Below are 18,096 nucleotides of genomic sequence, written 5' to 3'. Positions count from 1 at the left end.
CCCCCCATACTTCCACCCCCCAATCCCTGACAACCACCATTCTACTCTCAGCTCCTGTGGATTTGGCTATTTAGATAGCTTTTTTAAGTAGAATCATGTGTTCATTCTTCTATAACTGGCTTACTTCCCTTAGCATAATGCTCTCAAGGTCCATCCGTGTTGTTGCAGATGGCAAGAGTTCCTGCTTTTTTTAAGACTGAATAATATTCCATTGTTTGAATAAACCACATTTTCTTCATCCATTCATGTGTTGATGGATATTTAGGTTGTTTCCACATCTTGGCTATTGTGTATAGTACTGCAATAAACATGTGAGTGTGAGTATCTCTTTGAGATTCTGATTTCAATTCTTTTGGATAAATACTTAGAGGTTGGATTGCAGGATCATACAGTAGTTCTGTTTTTCAGGTTTTTTTTTTTTAGAAAACTCCATAATATTTCCCATAGCAGCTATAGGTTCCCTTTTCAGTCTATTAATTGTTTCTTTCCCATGCAGAAGATTGTTAGCTTGTTTAAGGTCACACAGTAGATGGAGTAGCCTGACAAGAATTTGGAGAGACTGGCTCCAGAATTATTGTTAATCACCATGCTAAACTGCTAGAATCATGTGGGAAGATCACAATGCTGAATATGCAAAGGAAATTCTGAAAAATAATCCTTGAAAGTAAAGCCCAAAAGGGACAAACTGTTCTTGAAAAGGAATTAATGTGGAGCAGGAGCATATTGTCTTTATTGACTGCGTGACCTTGGGCAAGTCACTTAAGCTTTTAGACATCAGTTTGCAACCTGTAAGATGAAAAAATGAATCAGATGATCTTTACGAGTTGTTCTGGTTTCTAAATGACTTTATAATTTTATTTTCAACTAGCCCCAATCTCTTAGCATTTCATTTTTCATTTGTCCTTTTCTGCCTTGAGTAAGGAATGTATTCATTCCTACCAATACTTCTGTGTACCTGCAATGCAGCAGGCCCTGTTCCAGGTACTCCGGATGCAACAATGAACAACATAGTCAAAGATGAGACCGGAGAGGTAATGGAGAAAGAGAGGTAATGGGTAATGTCATGTAGAGCCTTGCTGGGGATTATAAAACCTTCAGCTTTGAGTTTCAATAGCAAAATGGTGTCTGTGTGCAATGAGACAGTTAAGAGAGGACAGACAGAAGCAGGGAGACTAGTTAGAAGTTGTTGCCATGGAGACTACTTCCTGTCTAGAGAGAAATATCAGGCTTAGACCAAGGGAGTAGAGATGGAGGGATGATTCTGCGTATATTTTGAATACAACCAATAGAATTTTCTGATGAATTGGATGTAGAGTAAAAGAGAAAGAAGTCAAAGTGACTCTAAGATATTTGACCTGAATCACAGAACTAATGTAGTTATCATTTACTGAGATGAGGAAAGACCAGATTTGAGGGGGGAGATCAGGTGTTCCATTTGGGTAGTGTTAATTTCAAATGCCAGTTAGACAACCAAGTGGAGATGTTCATCGGACTCTTAGACATTGAAGGAAGAGATCTGGGATGGAAACATAAATTTGGGATTGTTACCATGAAGGCGTTCAAAGCCAGGAAATGCCCAGAAAGGGAGTGTAGAGAGAAGAGATGAGAAAGCACTGAGTCCCAATGCATTGCAAAATTTAGAGGCTGGAGGATATGGAAAAGAACCAGCAAAGGAGACGGAGCAAAGGAGGCATTATATATACCAGAATCCCATAGCTTGCTCTCTTGAAAAGCTAAAGAAATACAAGTTCTCTTCCTGTTCATTTTTGTTTGTCTGCCCCCCAGCTGTGAATAATTTTAAACATGCAAATACACTTACACATCAACACTAAATTCTTTTTTCTTCCTTTAAAGGGATAGAATGAAAAGGGCAGCTGTAAGTGAGGACCCACTCCTGTAAGCTGCGAAATCACTGGCCTAGTCCTCCTGGTTAAAAGACATGCAGATCTGTGCTGATTAGCCTCCTGCCTAAGCATATTCTAGTAACACTGGAGCGTTATCAAGTACATCTGTGAGATCTATTTTTCTTTTCCTGGCGTCACCAACTCTTTTCCATTTCTGTAGGAAATGGCATTGGGGTAACACAAATGGGAATCCTCAGCTAAGAGTGATTTTCAAATTTTGTACTTCTTCAAGGACAGTGTGAATTTATATTCCCCCATCTCAGGGAGATAGCAGGCAAGATAAGAAGGAAAATTAACTTAGAAAATATAAAACTTTCTTCCTCATCTCCTGTTTTAAGAAGGTTGTTAAAGGAGGAAACTCCTAGTGGGAAGTTGTCAGGAAGCCAAGGATTGGAGGTTAAAGTCTTAGCCTCTACATCATAGACTAGGAAGAAACTTCTCTGCAAACTTAAACTGTGACCACTTAAACTTTTCTGTGCATTAGCTGCTCCTTTTTTAAGGTCAGATATCTATGTGGGAAGAAAAATCTATAGGTATTTGTTTTACTCCTTCTCTCTTGTTAACACTGTTGAGACTTTTATCTCAAAATTTAGGCCCTCCTTTTAAATCTCTTGCACAGAGATTTAACTATGTATTTAACTAGGGGGTTAGAGATACTATGAGGTTAACACACTGTAAGGAGAACTACATAAAATATTTTACACTTCAAGTTGATTTTAGAAGAACTACTGATATTAATATTATTTATAAGATCATTAAATAGATTTGTAATGAGCACAACTGGAAGAACTAAGTGAATGTTTTATGAAAAATAAAGCTAATGTATAAATTCTGAGGAGTTTTAAACATAAAGCATCACAAGGCCTGTTTGGGTTTGAGAATAAGAATCGTGTACAAGAAAGATCAGGGAACTGTGCTCTTTAATCAAAGCAGCCATCAAACTGAGAAAAATTCCATACTTAAACTAAGTCATTTGAGTGTGTGGTCTATTCCTCCACTTAAGTTTGACCCAAGCGAATCTATCACATCTCATCTAACTATTCATATGATCCAAGGAAGGTGACCACTTCTTGTCTATTTGCCCATATGATCGAAGAAAGATGTTTTTACTTAGAATTAGATGTTGTCATACACCTACCTACAGGAACCCTCGTCGTTTCTTATCTAACTGGCTTTAGAATCTTTGGAATATGGCATCTCAAGAAGAGATTGAGATACGTTACTTGGGCGGATGGGCACCATCCGCTTAGGAGTTTCTGTTGTAGTTTTACGGTGCAATTCTGTGGGACCGACTCACTCCCAGAGAATGTTTTGGTTTTGGGAACGTGGGTTGGAAAAGAGTAAGGTAGGAGGGAAAAAAGATCAATTAGGTTCCACCACCCCGGTATCAGGGGAATTTTCGTGTTAGGTTTTCAAGACCAGGTCATTCGTTTCTCAACAAAGAAACAATACATGGGAAGATTCATTCTTTTGTCATAGGATTAACTTTTCCTTCTTGATAAATGTCATCAGGTCTCATGATAGGCAGAAAATGTTAGATTTCACAGTTGTTCAATTTTCAGATAATGTGACCTTGATGAATAATAGATGAAGAGAACTGGAATCAAAGGTGCGTTTTGAAAGGGAGTATGCTGATAAGCCTTCTCATTTCCATCAGAGAGAAGAGATGATCCCATCTGTTTGGGGAGGTGGGGGGAGGGCGGCGCAGTATGTGTGATGAATTTTTCTCCAGTTTTTAAAGTTCCATAGAGAAATCACTGGATATTTTCTGCTTGGTGCCATGGAAGGGTTTTTAAATCCAAATAATTCTGGGAATATTTAAGATCATGTTTATTTGGCAAAGGAGAGAGCTCTGTGAATGATCCAAACAGCGCCTGGCAACCATTTCCTTGGCACGGGTCTGTGCTGCTTAGACCGGCTGAGGCCGGTCAAGTCACTGCAACCAGCAGCTGCTGGTCAAGGCACTTTCTGGTATCTCGCTCTGTATGGTGTTTATTAAAAGGCTGGCTACATTTAAAGGGGCCTAACAACTAGAGGAAGTACTAAAGCTCAGGATACAGAGCCATATGGCTTATGCTTAAAGTCAGGGATGCTTTGCAAAGTAGGAAGGACCTTTCTGGAGCACAGCAGCTCTGTCACTAAGTCTTCTTGCTTCTTAAATTCATCTCCTAGACCTCCGTGTCCCTGCTGCAGGCCCACGTCACGTATGTTTGCGTGGCTCAGCCAATGGTTTTCTCCTTGCTCCCAGCCTCTTCCTACTCTAATCCAATCAGCAGCTTTCTACCTAATACACTGATACAATTTTAAACTCAAAAAGCGTAGCTCTTACATATACCACTTAATGTAATCCATAAGAACTTTCTTCAGCTCTCCCTTGCCCTGTGTTTCAAGTGTAAACACCTCAGCCTACTGACATTTGAGGTTTCGAACTTCCATTCACAGCCGTCCTCGGCTGCTCCCCACCAGGTCCCCTTACATCTCCATTAGATCTGCTTCCTACCCGCTGCATGATCAGGCTTGCGTATTCCTGACCCTGAGCTTTTGCTCCTAACATCCTTCACAACTGAACAGCTTGCTTACCTCCTCTTAAAAAAAAAAAAATCCGTGTTTTCCAGAACATTTTCTTTCTTTAGATAAGCACTCTTTGTAATGATACAAGATTTCTCTTAGAATTTCCAAGATTTTCAAGATTCTAGCATCAACTCAGTTACTGAGGACTTGATTGTCCGGGGTCCTCTGCTAAGAACATCCACGTGAGTTCTTATTTGATCTCCATAACAGCCCTCTAAGGCAGATGCTATCATCTTCAGTATACAGGTAGGGAAACTGAGGCACAGACCGCTTCGTAAGCTTGCCCAGACCCATGCAGCTAAGGAAAGGCAGAGCTAAAAACACTGATTTCCTTCCTCCTAATCTGGTCTTCTTTCTTTCCACTGTTTCCAGCATGCCACAACTGTTTATGTGGTTACTATGGCTGTTCTTATCAATGGGTTGTTTATTATCATCTTTAATGTGTTCTGTTGTACCAATTTAGATAGACAAGATATGCTTTACTCTTCTGATGTTTCCCAGGGCTTACTACAGGACTCTGGAAATAGCAGGTACGAATGAAAGTTGACTGATAAGTTTATTTGTCAAAACATACAGATCTTTGTTTTTAAGACACTTTGCAGTTATTTCTGGAAGAAATTTCAGTAAGAACCGCATTGATTGGCATGCATGGGAGCATATGTTGGCATGCACAAACTGTCAGCATAGCTGGTAATCAAGTCACCAACCCAAACCAGGTCAGCCAGTTCCTCAGCAACATTCTGCCACCCCCTGAAACTTTGTGACCTGGCATCACAGGAATTTGCTGTGTATAGATCATCCGAAGTTCTTGGCAATTCCTCTCCTTGGTGGCCCTGGGCAATTATATACACTCATTTTATCGTATTAATTAAGACGTTTTAGGAGTCATTACTATTCAGGTCATTGGGATGCCCGGTGCCATACTAAACCTCGTGTGAAACGCCCTTCTGAAGTGAACATCGTGGTCTTTCTGGCTCCACAGGTGTCTGAGTCCTGTACACTGTTGGTCACACCACGAATGTGGGGAAGTCCAAACCTTGGCCGGAGCTGGCTAGTTAGCTGTAGTCTCTGGGTGTGGGCACATGTCTGGTGTGGATCAGCACATGGAACAGCAAGTCCGTATCTCTGTACTGTTTCTCTTGTCAATCCTTATTTATTAAAACCTTCTACATGTAAGCAAGGGAGAAATTGTTACATATTTCTATCCCCAGTTAAAAAATTAGGCAATGAAAACTCTAAAAGGTAAGACAAGGAAGTCCAAGCAGGATCAAAATCCTGGATATGAAGCTTCCAGGATTTTCCTTTCTTCAGGGCAAGAGAAACCATTCAGGGGTTAACTGCGAGGGAGAATCTCTCCTTCAGGCAAGCACGACTGGGTGCAGCAGGTTGAGAGCAGATGACAGCTCCCTGCTGAACACCTGGCTTGGCCCAGCGCCACAGTAGGACAGTCATGGACTCCAGGGCAAGACCCACTGCGTCTGAGTCTTGCTTCTGCCACTTACTAGCTGTGTGATCTTGGAAGGTGACTTAGCCTCCATGTGTTGTTCTTTGTTCACCCATAAATGGGAGATTAGAATGATGCTTACCTCACAGGGCTGTTATAAGCATCAAGTTACTATATAGTTATATATATATATATATATATATAAAGTATATGACCAGTATCCAGCACTTGGTAAGTGTTATGTGCATGTTTAAGGAAAGAAGCAAAGGAAAGGAAAAGAAAGGAAAGGAAAAGAAAAGAAAAAAGAGTTATTTTTTGAATGAAAAGTAAAAGGCTCTGATAACCTTCCCAGAAAGTGTAGTCTTCTCTCACTGCAACTATGCTTCACCCTTTAAGCAACACCAAGGTTTCTGAGAGGTAGGCTGGACACAAATCTTAATTAAAATAAGCAACATTCCCACCAGGATCCCCAAGACCCTATCTTTAGAGCTATTTGGGGACCACAAAACTCTGGCTTTTATCCCAGTGTGGAGAGACGGAGAATCGAGAAATTGGAGTATGTTCTATAGGAAAAACCGCGGCAAAGAGAGGAACAGGATTCTAGGCACCGATGTGTATCTGGAGTGGACTGATGGGGCTTTTTCTCACTTGGCAGCCACCACCACGCAAGCCAGGCGGAGAGGCCACTTCTCGCGGTGCCCCAAGCAATACAAGCACTACTGCATCAAAGGGCGATGTCGCTTCGTGGTGGCCGAGCAGACGCCGTCCTGCGTGTAAGTGGAGCGCTCCGGCCAGCAGGCAGAGGGGTGCACAACGGTGCCGGCCTGGGACTTGGCAGGACTGGAAAGTCTGGACTAACCAAGCCCCTGGTTCCTGGACCCCCTCCGTTCCCTTGGGCCTGCCCCGGGCACTTGCTTCGGGGGCCGTTGGGCAGCTGCTTATGGAGAAACGGACGCCCACTTTCCTCCTGAAATGGGAGCCTGCCGGAGCCCAGGTCCGCTCGCAGGCTGTGTCCTCTGCTGCTTTCCGCAAGCAGAACTTTCTGTCCGGTGTGAAGCATGCTTTTTGGCTCCATTAATCTCCTGGGTGGTTTGAATGGAAGCGAATTCTTCCGTCATGTGTGAAGTGGTTTGTAGTTAATGTAAATATGGAGGGTTTTCTGCCACATTAAAAGCTACTTTTGCAGGTGTCAATGAAGTGCAAGGAAATGAGTCTGTTTATAAGCAGAGATTTGCAAAGCCTGTTTATTATGAAGGGGATTGGAAGAAAAGCACTCTTTCCACCTCTTAGGAGATTGAGTCCAAGTTTAATTTTGTTCAGGCACAGACAATCTTTTTGCATTTAAAAAATATTTGTTTTCTTCTAAAGAGATGTCCCTCTCTCTGAGACCTCTCCTGATGGATGAGCAAGGTGATTTTTTAAGTATAATTTTGACCTAAAGTTTATAGAATGTTTACGTTTTTATGTGTCGTTCCCCCAGTATACAATTTTTTTATAAGTGTCTCAAAACAGAGATTCCAAATCCTAATTTAGTGGACATTTAAGGGCCATGGACTTCATCAAAATTTAATTATAATTAAATCTAATTAAAAAATAAATATACTGGATAATACTTAGAGGGGCATAAGAATTGCTAATGTAAGGAAATAAAAAAATGTGTGTGTGTTTGGGAAAAAAAAAGAGTGATTTTTTTTTTTTATTTCCTCTAATTGCCCACTGGCTTAAGAGAATATATTGAGTTTTAAAAATATTTATTTTATTATTATTATTTTTTTTAGAGAGAGAGAGAGGGTGTGCATGCTCATGCAAGCATGGCGGTTTAGGGGGGAGAATTGAGAATATATTTTTTTTTATTTTATTTATTTGACACAGAGAGAGAGATGGTGAGAGAGAAAGCACAAGCAGGGGGAGCAGCAGAGGGAGAGGGAGAAGCAGGCTCCCCACTGAGCAGGGAGCCTGATGTGGGGCTGGATCCCAGGACCCTGGGAACGTGACTTGAGCCGAAGGCAGATGCTTAACGACTGAGCCACCCAGGCGCCACGAGAATTGAGAATTTTAATCAGGCTCCACACCCAGCGCATAGCCCCACCCGGGGCTCCATCTCATGACCCTGAGATCATGACCTGAGTCGAAATCAAGAGTCGGACACTTAACCAACTAAGCCACCCAGGTGCCCTGAGTTTTAAAATATTAATGCCCTTTAACCCAGTACATTTTTCTAACTTGTCCCTATGTCTGCTGATTTATTGTTTTTTAATACTGCTGCCTTCTAAAATGAAAACCACTATATGTAAACTACCTGCCTAAGATCAATACACAGCTTGTCCCCTTCAGCGTGCGGTTAAAACTCATTTCTATGGCCTCCGTAAGCTCCTCTGATCCTGGCTCACCCTTTTAGTCATATCTCTCACTGTGTGCCCAGATGTTCCTCTGAAATCCTACATTCCTTTTCATGCTTTATCACACAAGCTCCCACAGTCCGGAAAGTTTATTGTTACTGATGTTTTAGTTGCAACTCAGACATCAGCTCCTCCTGGACCCCTGCTTTGGCACTGACTTCCCTCTTCTTGGACACACACTCAGGTGTGTTAAACGTCCTTTCTCTGAGATCCAGTCACCCTCCTATGCAAATTCTTTTCCTCTGAAGCATAGCTGTTGGTTTCCTTGAGTCACCCTTCTGTGTCTGTGAGCACCTAAAGGTGGGTCTCGTGGCTTATTCATTTTTTGTGTTCTGGTGCCAAGTACAGGGCCAGAATTTAATAAGTGTTCAGGAAATGACTGGTGAATAAGTCAATAAGCCCCTCTAGCATGGTCCATCTAATGCTATGCTAACTGTCAAAACCAAGGCCTGCCTGTGGGCCAGGAATAGCTTCTTAGTGGTAAAATGCTACAGAACCAATGGGAAGCCGAAGAGCATAGTAGTCAGGACACAGATTTTGGAGTCAGATAGACTTGAGTTAAGACTTTGCACCAGTTATAAGCACTGCTAACAGTGGGCCAATTACCTTCCCTGAGCCTCTAAAAGGGGATAGTAATATTTCCCTCTCAAGTGTTGAAAATAAAGCATTATGTTAAGCAAAAATTTTTATTATAGTAGCCAGCACAGAGTAGATGTTCCATAAATTGTACTGCTGCGATGAGTGGGACATGTTTGACTTGGGTTTGAACTTTTGGGTGACGTGGCATAGCATAGATTCAGGCAAAACTCTCTTGCCATGGGTAACTCTGTTACCCTGAAAAACCAGAGGTATCCCCTTTTGCTTGGAATTACAGGAGTTGTGGACTCCTGCTTTTTACATTAAAAAAAAAAAGTGTGTTTCCAATAACTCAAATCCCCTTAGTCTTCTCAGTATTTTCTCGGAATGGGGATGATTTGTTTCTAGACACATACTTTTTATTTATTTATTTATGCAGCACAGCTCATTTAAGCAGTGTTGTGTGTGCTTGGGGCATAAACTTGAGAGTCAAACTTCCTGTGTTTGAATCCCAGCCCCACTCACTTAATTTCTCTATACCTCTGTTTTTCCATCTGTAGAATGGGTTAAAAATGGCACCTATCTCAAATGATGTTATAAGGATCAATTGTGTTAATAGTTACAAATCTCTTATAATAGTGTCTGCTGATTATTTCAGAATAGTCATCCCAAATCTGATTTGTCAGAGTCCTGAAGGGTCATGGGCATCTTTAAAAATTATTTTACATTTTATAGGATGCTTATCAAATAAAAACTCATTTATTCAATTATTCAGCATTTAATAAACATCTACTAGGATCTGGCCCTCTTGATCTCTTCCTCTCCCGTTGAAATGACCATTAGCTGATATGTTATTGGTTTGCTGAGAAGGGAACTAGCATGAGAGCCACTATATAACTGGCTATGGAAAGGTTTGACCTTCTAGCATGACTTTATTAGGTTATAGCTTGCAAGAAGTACTGCTTACTGAGAAATTCAATTAAAGCATGGTTTCGCCACTGAACCCAGAACTTATCGTTAGAAAAACATTCTAAAAAAGCAGCAAGTAAGGGCTCTATATTTTATAGGCAAAGTTATTGTTTAAAAATTCCTTATTCATTAAATTTGTTAGAGAAACGAGCTAATTGGAAGAGACTATATTTGTAAGATTTCAATTATGACCTTAAAAAAAAAACTCTTTAAAAAATCTCCCTCCCACACATACAATTAAATGTGATTTTCCCCTCCAGCTCCAGTCCTATGTGCAAGAGACTTTTGATATTTCAAGATATTTCTAAGCTCTCTTCTTGTGATCCTGACCTTGTGACAAAGATGGCTAGCTATCTTGCAGGAAGCAATTTTCCCTCATATGTCCTTGGGGTCCTTTTGCAATAGACGCCATTAGATATCTTTTCTCTTTGGCTTGCATTGAGCATCACCTTTCAGTTGATGGTTGTGACCAAGCTAGTTTTTTTTTGTTGTTGTTTCAAGCATTATATCAGTTATAATGTTGGCATTAAGGGATCTCCTTACTTGTGCAAGATAGGCTTTATGGGAATTAAATGCCTTGCTCCTGTCAAACATAACCTATAGAATGGCCTGGCAAATAGATCCTTTCTTTAAAAAATAAAAACAGAACAAAACAAAACAAAACAAAAAACAAACAAAAAAAAACAACCAAGGTTACAGAGAAATCTTTTTAAGAAGTAGAATTTCATCTTTTTGAGATTTATATAATTAAATATGTGACCAGTATCTCTTTTGTTTTGAACGAGTCTGAGGGGTCGAAAGGGCAAATACTTGTTAATGCAAAGGTACTGATGCCACAACATGTTTTCACTTTTGAAGTGTCCTCAGACAAACTTCTTACATACCTTTGAAGCAGAGAATACTATGGATAGTCTCCAAATCACTGAGCTTTTAACTTGTTGAGCGTTGCTCAGACAGGCCTTGGCTGGGCCAAAGAGAACCTGCTGTGTTGAGGTAAATCCTAAGGCTGTGTGGATAAAGAGTTGAGAGACCGAGGAAAGTGAATGTCCCCCTTGGGCATTTGTTGCTGTCTGGTTGCTGCACTTTATGAGGGCCACAGAGAAAGGGGCCACTTACAGGACAGTGGAAGGCATGGTGTACACATCTGACAATGGACTCCTGAGCATCAGATAAAGGAGCTGGAGAGGACAAGACTTACTGTGTTTTGGGAGCATGTGGTTGGAGAGGTGGTGAATGGAGGAGCATCACGTCCTGTGTGGCCACTTCGAGTAGCAGAATCAGAATTGGTGGGTGGAAGTTGAGAGAGAGAGAGAAATCCTGTTGAATCACATTTATGGAGCTTTCTATGTGTTAGGCATTGGTCTATGAACTTCCACACACATTACAATGTTGGATCATATAAAGCCTGGTGATGGGTATTAAGGAGGGTATGTATTGAATGGAGCACTGGGTGTTATACGCAAACAATGAATCATGGAACACTACATCAAAAACTAATGATGTAATGTATGGTGATTAACATAACATAATAAAATAAAATTTAAAAAAAAGTAGTGTAATTTTTAAATAATTTGTAGCAAGAGAACTTGGGCATGTTGGGTGCCCTACAATGAAATGGGAAGTCCTGGGGATTTTGAATTCCTTGTTATGCTGCTATTTACGTGCTTGGGAAGGCTGCGGAGGGAATTTTACTATCCCCTCTCTTTCAAGCTCAGAATCTAAAATTTTAAACTAAGTTTTAGTAAATTGCCATCATCTCTGTTTATTTATGTTAGCCATATTGTTGCTGTTCAAGTGATGACAGGTTTTCAGCAAAGCAAAGAAAGTGAAATTATTTGTGAACACAGGGGTATTCAGCTTAATTGGAAAAAAAATTTTTTTTAGAGGAACTGCACCTTCTATTAGTTCCAGTTAATGACAACAATGTTAGTTTCTTCAAACAAGAAAGAGTAGAGATTCTTCAAAGTCTTGCACTATTAACCCTGTTGTTTTATTTTTCCAGCTGTGATGAAGGCTACACTGGGGCGAGATGTGAGAGAGTTGACTTGTTTTACCTCAGAGGAGATAGAGGGCAGATTTTGGTGATTTGTCTGATAGCAGTTATGGTCATTTTTATCATTTTGGTGGTCGGTGTCTGCACATGCTGTCAGTAAGTATTTTTTAAATTTAATTTTAAGTAAATCTGAGAAATTGTATTTTGCTGTTTCTTTTCTTCTTTCCTTCCTTCCTCCCTCTTTCTTCTTTCCTTTTTGCTATGATTTAAATAAATCACTTTTTGAGGTCTACCATCACTTTTATTGAAGTATCTATTTACAATAAAACACATGATGCATAGTTTGTGTCATTTTACTGGGCATAATTATTATAATTAAAAATAAAATATGCATAAATCTCTTGATTAAAAAAAAGAAGGTGGACAAAAAGTGTGAAGGTGATCAAAGGTATAAACTTCCAGTTGTAAGATAAGTAAGTCCCGGGGGATGTGACGTATGTTGTAGCAACTGTAGTTAACAATACTCAATTGTATATTTGCAAGTTGCTAAGAGAGAAGATCTTAAAAGTTCTCATCACAAGAAAGAAAAATTTTATAACTATGTATGCTGACCAACGTTAACTATCCTTACTTTGGTGATCATTTTGCAGTATATACATATATCGAATAATTCCGTTGTATACCGAAACTAATACAATGTCCTATGTCAATTATATCTTAATAAAAAAAGCCAATTATGGAGTCTTGAAGTCAGTCATATTTTATGTGGGTTTGTTATTGGGCTCAACAAGACTTTTATTATCTTGAATTGTACCATGACACAGTAACTTAGGAAGGTAGAAACAGACACACAAAAACATTTCCCCCCCCCCCGGCCACAATAAAATAATGGATTTTATTTACAAAAGATGATTACACTGTTTTTCCTTTTCATTGCGTACCACAACTTTGAGAATCAAGAAACACCTTGATTTTTTTTTTCTCTGAGACGGAATGTTTTGGTACAATTCTTAAGTTAATTTCTTTTGTAAAGCTATAAAAATTTGTATCAAAAATAAAAATAAAAAAAATACAAATTTGTATCAGACCAGGACTCCAACAGAATATGGTAAACCGCCATTTTTTAAAGTGCTATATTTTGGGGGCGCCTGGGTAGCTTAGTCTGTTAAGCGTCTGCCTTCTGCTCAGGTCATGATCCCGGATTCCTGGGATCGAGCTCCTCGGCAGCAGGGAGCCTGCTTCTCCCTCTACCTCTGCCTGCTGCTCCCCTTGCTTGTGCTCTCCCTCTCTCTCTGTCAAATGAAAAAATAAAATCTTTTAAAAATATATAAAGTGCTATATCATTGCCCTGAGAAGCTAATCTGCTACAATCACTTTTGGGCTACTGTACACACCCAAACAGGATGTCTCATGACTCCTTTCTTCACAAAAAAACTTTAGTGTAGCTACCAGAAGTCTAGAATCTTTTATTTTTATCCCAGCTCTGCTATTAGGTATCTTTGAGACCTTGGACGAACTTCTTAACATCCTTATTTTTTTTTTAAGATCTATTTATTTATTTAGTTGACAGAGAATGAGAGCGAACATGAGAGGGGGGAGGGACAGAGGGAGAAGCAGACTCCCCGCTGAGCAGGGAGCCCGATGTGGGACTCGATCCTGGGACTGCAGGATCATGACCTGAAGGTAGATGTTTAACCGACATCCTTAAACTGGCATTTTATTTTCTATAAAACAGGATGATTAAACCAGATAATCTGTAAGATTCCTTGTAGCTATAAAATGGAAAGATATTTAAAAATTTTTTTACCTGCGTTATGGCAAAAAGGGGTTTTTATAACACCAGTTTTGGGGTAGAGCTGAGAAATGGCCTATTTTATCACATCAATTTTGAATTAAACTTTAAGAAACTGGACTTCTGTCCAGAGTATCTAACACTTTGTTTAATGTATCTATAAGCTTAATTAACATAGCCATAGGCTACCCTCACTCTCTTGATTTTCTTATGTCTGTTTCCAATTTGTACTATTTCTTCTTCACACACTAAACAATGCTTATTTGTCAGTTTTATAAAATAACTTGTTCTGAAAATTTTTCTTGTGCTAAACAAGCTTCATCAACACCCAGGTACCATATTCTTTCTATTTAAGTAACTCTACTCTATTCATTACGTTGGCCTACTGTGGCTATCATTTGAGCCTGGGGAAAGAGATAGGTTAAGAGAGAACCAAACATATTTAAGAAAAAAAGGAACCTACAAACTTTTAACCATTTCGAAATAAAATCATAGGCCCTCTTGATGGTCGATTTAGTGTTCACATGAACTAACAGGCCCATACCAATGTCTGACACCTTGTTTTCCTAGCCCTCTTCGGAAGCGTCGTAAAAGAAGGAAGAAGGAAGAAGAAATGGAAACTCTGGGTAAAGATGTAACTCCAATAAATGAAGATATTCAAGAGACTAGTATTGCTTAATGGTGAGTGTGATGAACTTGGTAGATGGGATGCTCTTCAGGTGACAGTTACCTGGTGAAATGGGGCTTAACTTTATCTAGTAAATCAGTGATTGGAATTTGATTGTGCTTCAAAACATCTAAAAGTAAATTACTTTTTTTCATAGAATCCGAAGCCAAATAAAAGACTTTCTCATATCTTTCTGTTGTGTGTTACCACATTGAGAGGCATGTGGAAAGAGGACTATATATATATACTTTTTCTAGTGTGCTGAGATCAACCTTTTTCTTCCTCATTTTGGGGCACAAAGAAGAGGTGTTTTAGTTTGTACATCTCACATTAAAAAAAAATAGCAATAACCATGTTTTAATAATAACCCCATTAACTGAGCGTTTACCCTGTGCCGAACACTGTTCTAAGCTCTTTAAATGTTCTATCAATTAGGATCCCAGCAGGATCCAAACAAGGAGATTTTGACGAGGGATTGGGAGGGCAGGGTTGAGGAACCCACAGGAACTTCGAGGCTCCTGGAGTCTAACACTGGCAGGAGGCTGCCCCTCTCCCATGCCTGAAAGGGCTGGGGAAGGTTACTTTGGCACTGAGAAGCTGGCCGCCAGAGGACCTATACTCTGTAAGAGCTGTATCTGTGGACGAAAGTAGCCACTGCTGGAACCAAAACAAGGAAGAGGAGGAAAGGCAGAAAAAACACCCCAAACTTTCTCACCTCCTGCCTTCAGATCTTCAACAGGTGCCTCCCATTAGCCAAACCCAACCAGCACCTGGGAGGCAAGGGAGCTGTTGTGATGTGTCAGCCCCCTCCTCCTGGAGTGGAGAGTGTGGGGGGTGGTAAGCAGAGAAAGGTTCCCAGGGGCAAATGGAGGATGGCTAGCACCATCAGCTAGCTGGGGTAGTTTGGCTGTGATTGCGGCAAACCCAGTCAGACTGATTTAAAACAAAGGACTTGTTTTGGCTCACATGAACTGGCAGTCCAGAGGGAAGGTAGTCTGCACGCTTGGGTGAACCAGAGGCTCCCACACCGGGAAACATTTTTTCTCTTTTTCTGCTCGTGTATCCAAGAGTTGGCTTCATCCTTGGCTAGTTCCTCTAAAGTCACAGCAGTAGCATGGAACCACAGGCTTCCTGTTCACCTCCAGCAAGAGAGAGCAGTGACTTTCATTGCTCCACCAGCAGTAGAAAGAATTTCCTTTTCCAGAAACACCCAGCAAGTACATGGGGTATGGCACCTATTTATCGAGAAATCATAATGTTCTCCTAACTTATTACAGGATGACACTCATCATTAATGAACTGAAGACAAAAATGCTGGCTCTAAACTTTTTTTTTTTAATTTGCATAGTACATTTCTTTTAACTAGCTTGCGGTCTTTTTCCTTATTCCTACAGGCTATGAAGTTACCTCCAGGCTGGTGGCAAGCTGCAAAATAAAATGCCTTGCTCATTTGAAAATGGACAGAATGTGTCTCAGGAAAATAGCCAGGAGAAATGAATTATAAATGATATATTTACTTTATATTTGTAATGTTAGTCTGTGTTTTTTACTATTTTTATAATAGTAAATAATTTTATTGTTGTTCAGTAATTGGGAAAAAGCACTCAGTTAAGAAATTTTAATCAACTTCCACTTAAAGTTTTCTTACCAGGATTACTAGTCAAACAAAAAAGGAAACTGGGAAGGAGTTCAGATTTTAGAAACTGAATTAATAATAAAGCTACCATTTACCCAGCACTTACACGGACCAAGAATTTAAAGTATATCATCATTTCCTTTAATCCTTTTAAGAACTTATGAGATATCTCTTATGATCCTCATTTCCCATATATGGAACAGACAAAAAGAAGTTAAATAACATAACCTAGATTTACAGAGTTAGGAATTGATGGAGCTGGAATGGGAACCAAGATTTACCCAATTTTAGTTTGTGTTCTTAACTATCATTTTTCTTGATGAGAGTGGGTACAACCCAACTCACTAATATAACCCAAGACTTTATACTAAACTGTGTTTTGCCATGACTCTGAGATGCTGGGGCTGTATTCCTGCAGAAACTCAGGTTGGAGAGTCCTGGATATATATGGTACTGTTACCATCATGTTTTCTGCAGCATTGACTTCTATTATGTTTCTTTGCTCCTTTATAAATTCTCCGTGGCATGAATAAATTCTTACGTTAGTAAAGCAAACAGATTTGTTCCATAGCTAGGGTAATGAATAAAGATGGAAAGAAAATGCCTGAGAGTCTGTAAGGCCCAGGTAAGTGTTCATGCTCACTAAGGGATAAAAAATAGCCCTGGAAGAAGAGGCTGTTTATTCCTGGGCAATGGTCAGGGACACCCCAACAGAGCCCAGGCACACATTGTTTGTGACCATAGTCTCATTTTTGTTCTTCCAAAAAACAGTGCCTGTGATTGCTCTCAAGCGGATGTTGATGGGATGAAATCATGACCGTAAGCATCTATTACTTGGGACCATCTTGCCAAATGTTCCTTCAGCTCCATAGCATATTTAATAAAGACTCTTTTAAAACTGAAAAAGCTAAATCTACATTTAGCCAATATTCCATAGAATATGAAACTTTCTGCATTGACCGGAATTTACAGAAACCGATGGAAGATGTCCCCAAATTGCTATACTTTTGCTGTTGCGATGTTAGCCAAGCAGCTTTTATTCCAGAATCCTAGCAGATTTTACTTTGCAGTGTAGACTTCATACACAAAGTGAAGTGGAGAATTCAGACCAAAGATAAAGTTGGATGTCACCTTCTATCACACATCGTGTTTTGAGTGAGAATGAGGCTGTCTTCACAGAAAAAGCTCAAATATATTAAGAGCTAAGCCAAACAACTAATCATCTTCTAAATCCATTTTTCCTTCTGACTTAATGGGCATCCTTGAAACAGGATTATATCCAATAGATTACTGCTGCATATGCTTTAGTTTTCAAAAATCTTCTTCTGGGCTCATTTATGCCCTTGCTTTTCCTCGGTGTTCTTTGATACCAAAGTGCTCGAAAGAAACGCTTGTTACAGCATTTAAATAAACAAAACACAATGCTGTAAATGTTTCTTCTTCCCTCAACTGATGTTGGTTGACCAGTGGAATCTCTCAAGCCAAGTCAGGCTTGGGAATGTTGTTTTGATCCTAAAATGTAAATGGTGTCTTTTAAAATTTGGTAGGTCCGATATCAAGAAGGAACTTCAAAGATTTTCATATCTTTTAAAAATGTATTTTATAATTGTTTTGCATGTTCTAAATGATGTTGTTTATGTAAACTGTCAACATTATTATATAATAAAGTAAATTTATTTTTAAAACAAAGCAAGAATATTTATTTCAAAAATTTTTTATCAATACCATGAATTATTAAGAGAAAGAAATTTGCAGATTATTGCTTTAAAAACCTTTATATTTGGGACGCCTGGGTGGCTCAGTCGTTAAGCGTCTGCCTTCGGCTCAGGTCATGATCCCAGGGTCCTGGGATCGAGCCCCGCATCGGGCTCCCTGCTTGGCGGAAAGCCTGCTTCTCCCTCTCCCACTCTCCCTGCTTATGTTCCCTCTCTCGCTGTGTCTCTCTCTGTCAAATAAATAAATCAAATCTTAAAAAAAAACTTTATATTTTATAGAGACTACCATTCATATATTTGAAATAGTCCATTTTGATTATAGGTTTTTCTTAGAAACTAATGAATTTGGAAGTGTGGTGGACACCTATGAGATTGCCCAACAGCCTGGCCATATTTTTGAACCCCACAAATAGCTGCATTTTGTTGGTCT

The 18,096-nt window shown here is 39.6% G+C and overlaps 1 protein-coding gene across 2 annotated transcripts in view; it reads left to right on the top strand.

Moving 5' to 3' along the window:
• Nucleotides 1–17,594, top strand: part of BTC (betacellulin) — a 45,017-nt gene extending 27,423 nt beyond the window's left edge. Inside the window, exons 3-6 of one of the 2 annotated variants that reach the window (XM_073891178.1) lie at nucleotides 6,575–6,692; nucleotides 11,866–12,012; nucleotides 14,219–14,329; nucleotides 16,723–17,594. In XM_073891178.1, coding sequence (XP_073747279.1) covers nucleotides 6,575–6,692; nucleotides 11,866–12,012; nucleotides 14,219–14,327 — 374 coding nt within the window. In that variant the 3' untranslated portion in view covers nucleotides 14,328–14,329; nucleotides 16,723–17,594. Of the gene's footprint in view, nucleotides 1–6,574; nucleotides 6,693–11,865; nucleotides 12,013–14,218; nucleotides 14,330–15,709 lie in introns of both variants that reach the window. The other variant, XM_025887585.2, reaches the window with a different exon arrangement.
• Nucleotides 17,595–18,096: the final 502 nt, after the last annotated feature.

The sequence above is a fragment of the Callorhinus ursinus genome, unplaced genomic scaffold (assembly GCF_003265705.2).
Source record: "Callorhinus ursinus isolate GAN/ISIS: 27379988/994484 unplaced genomic scaffold, GSC_fseal_2.0 scaffold4, whole genome shotgun sequence".
Taxonomy (NCBI): domain Eukaryota; kingdom Metazoa; phylum Chordata; class Mammalia; order Carnivora; family Otariidae; genus Callorhinus; species Callorhinus ursinus.
Note: the sequence above shows the minus strand (reverse complement) of the source record. Positions and strands in the feature narration are given on the sequence as shown.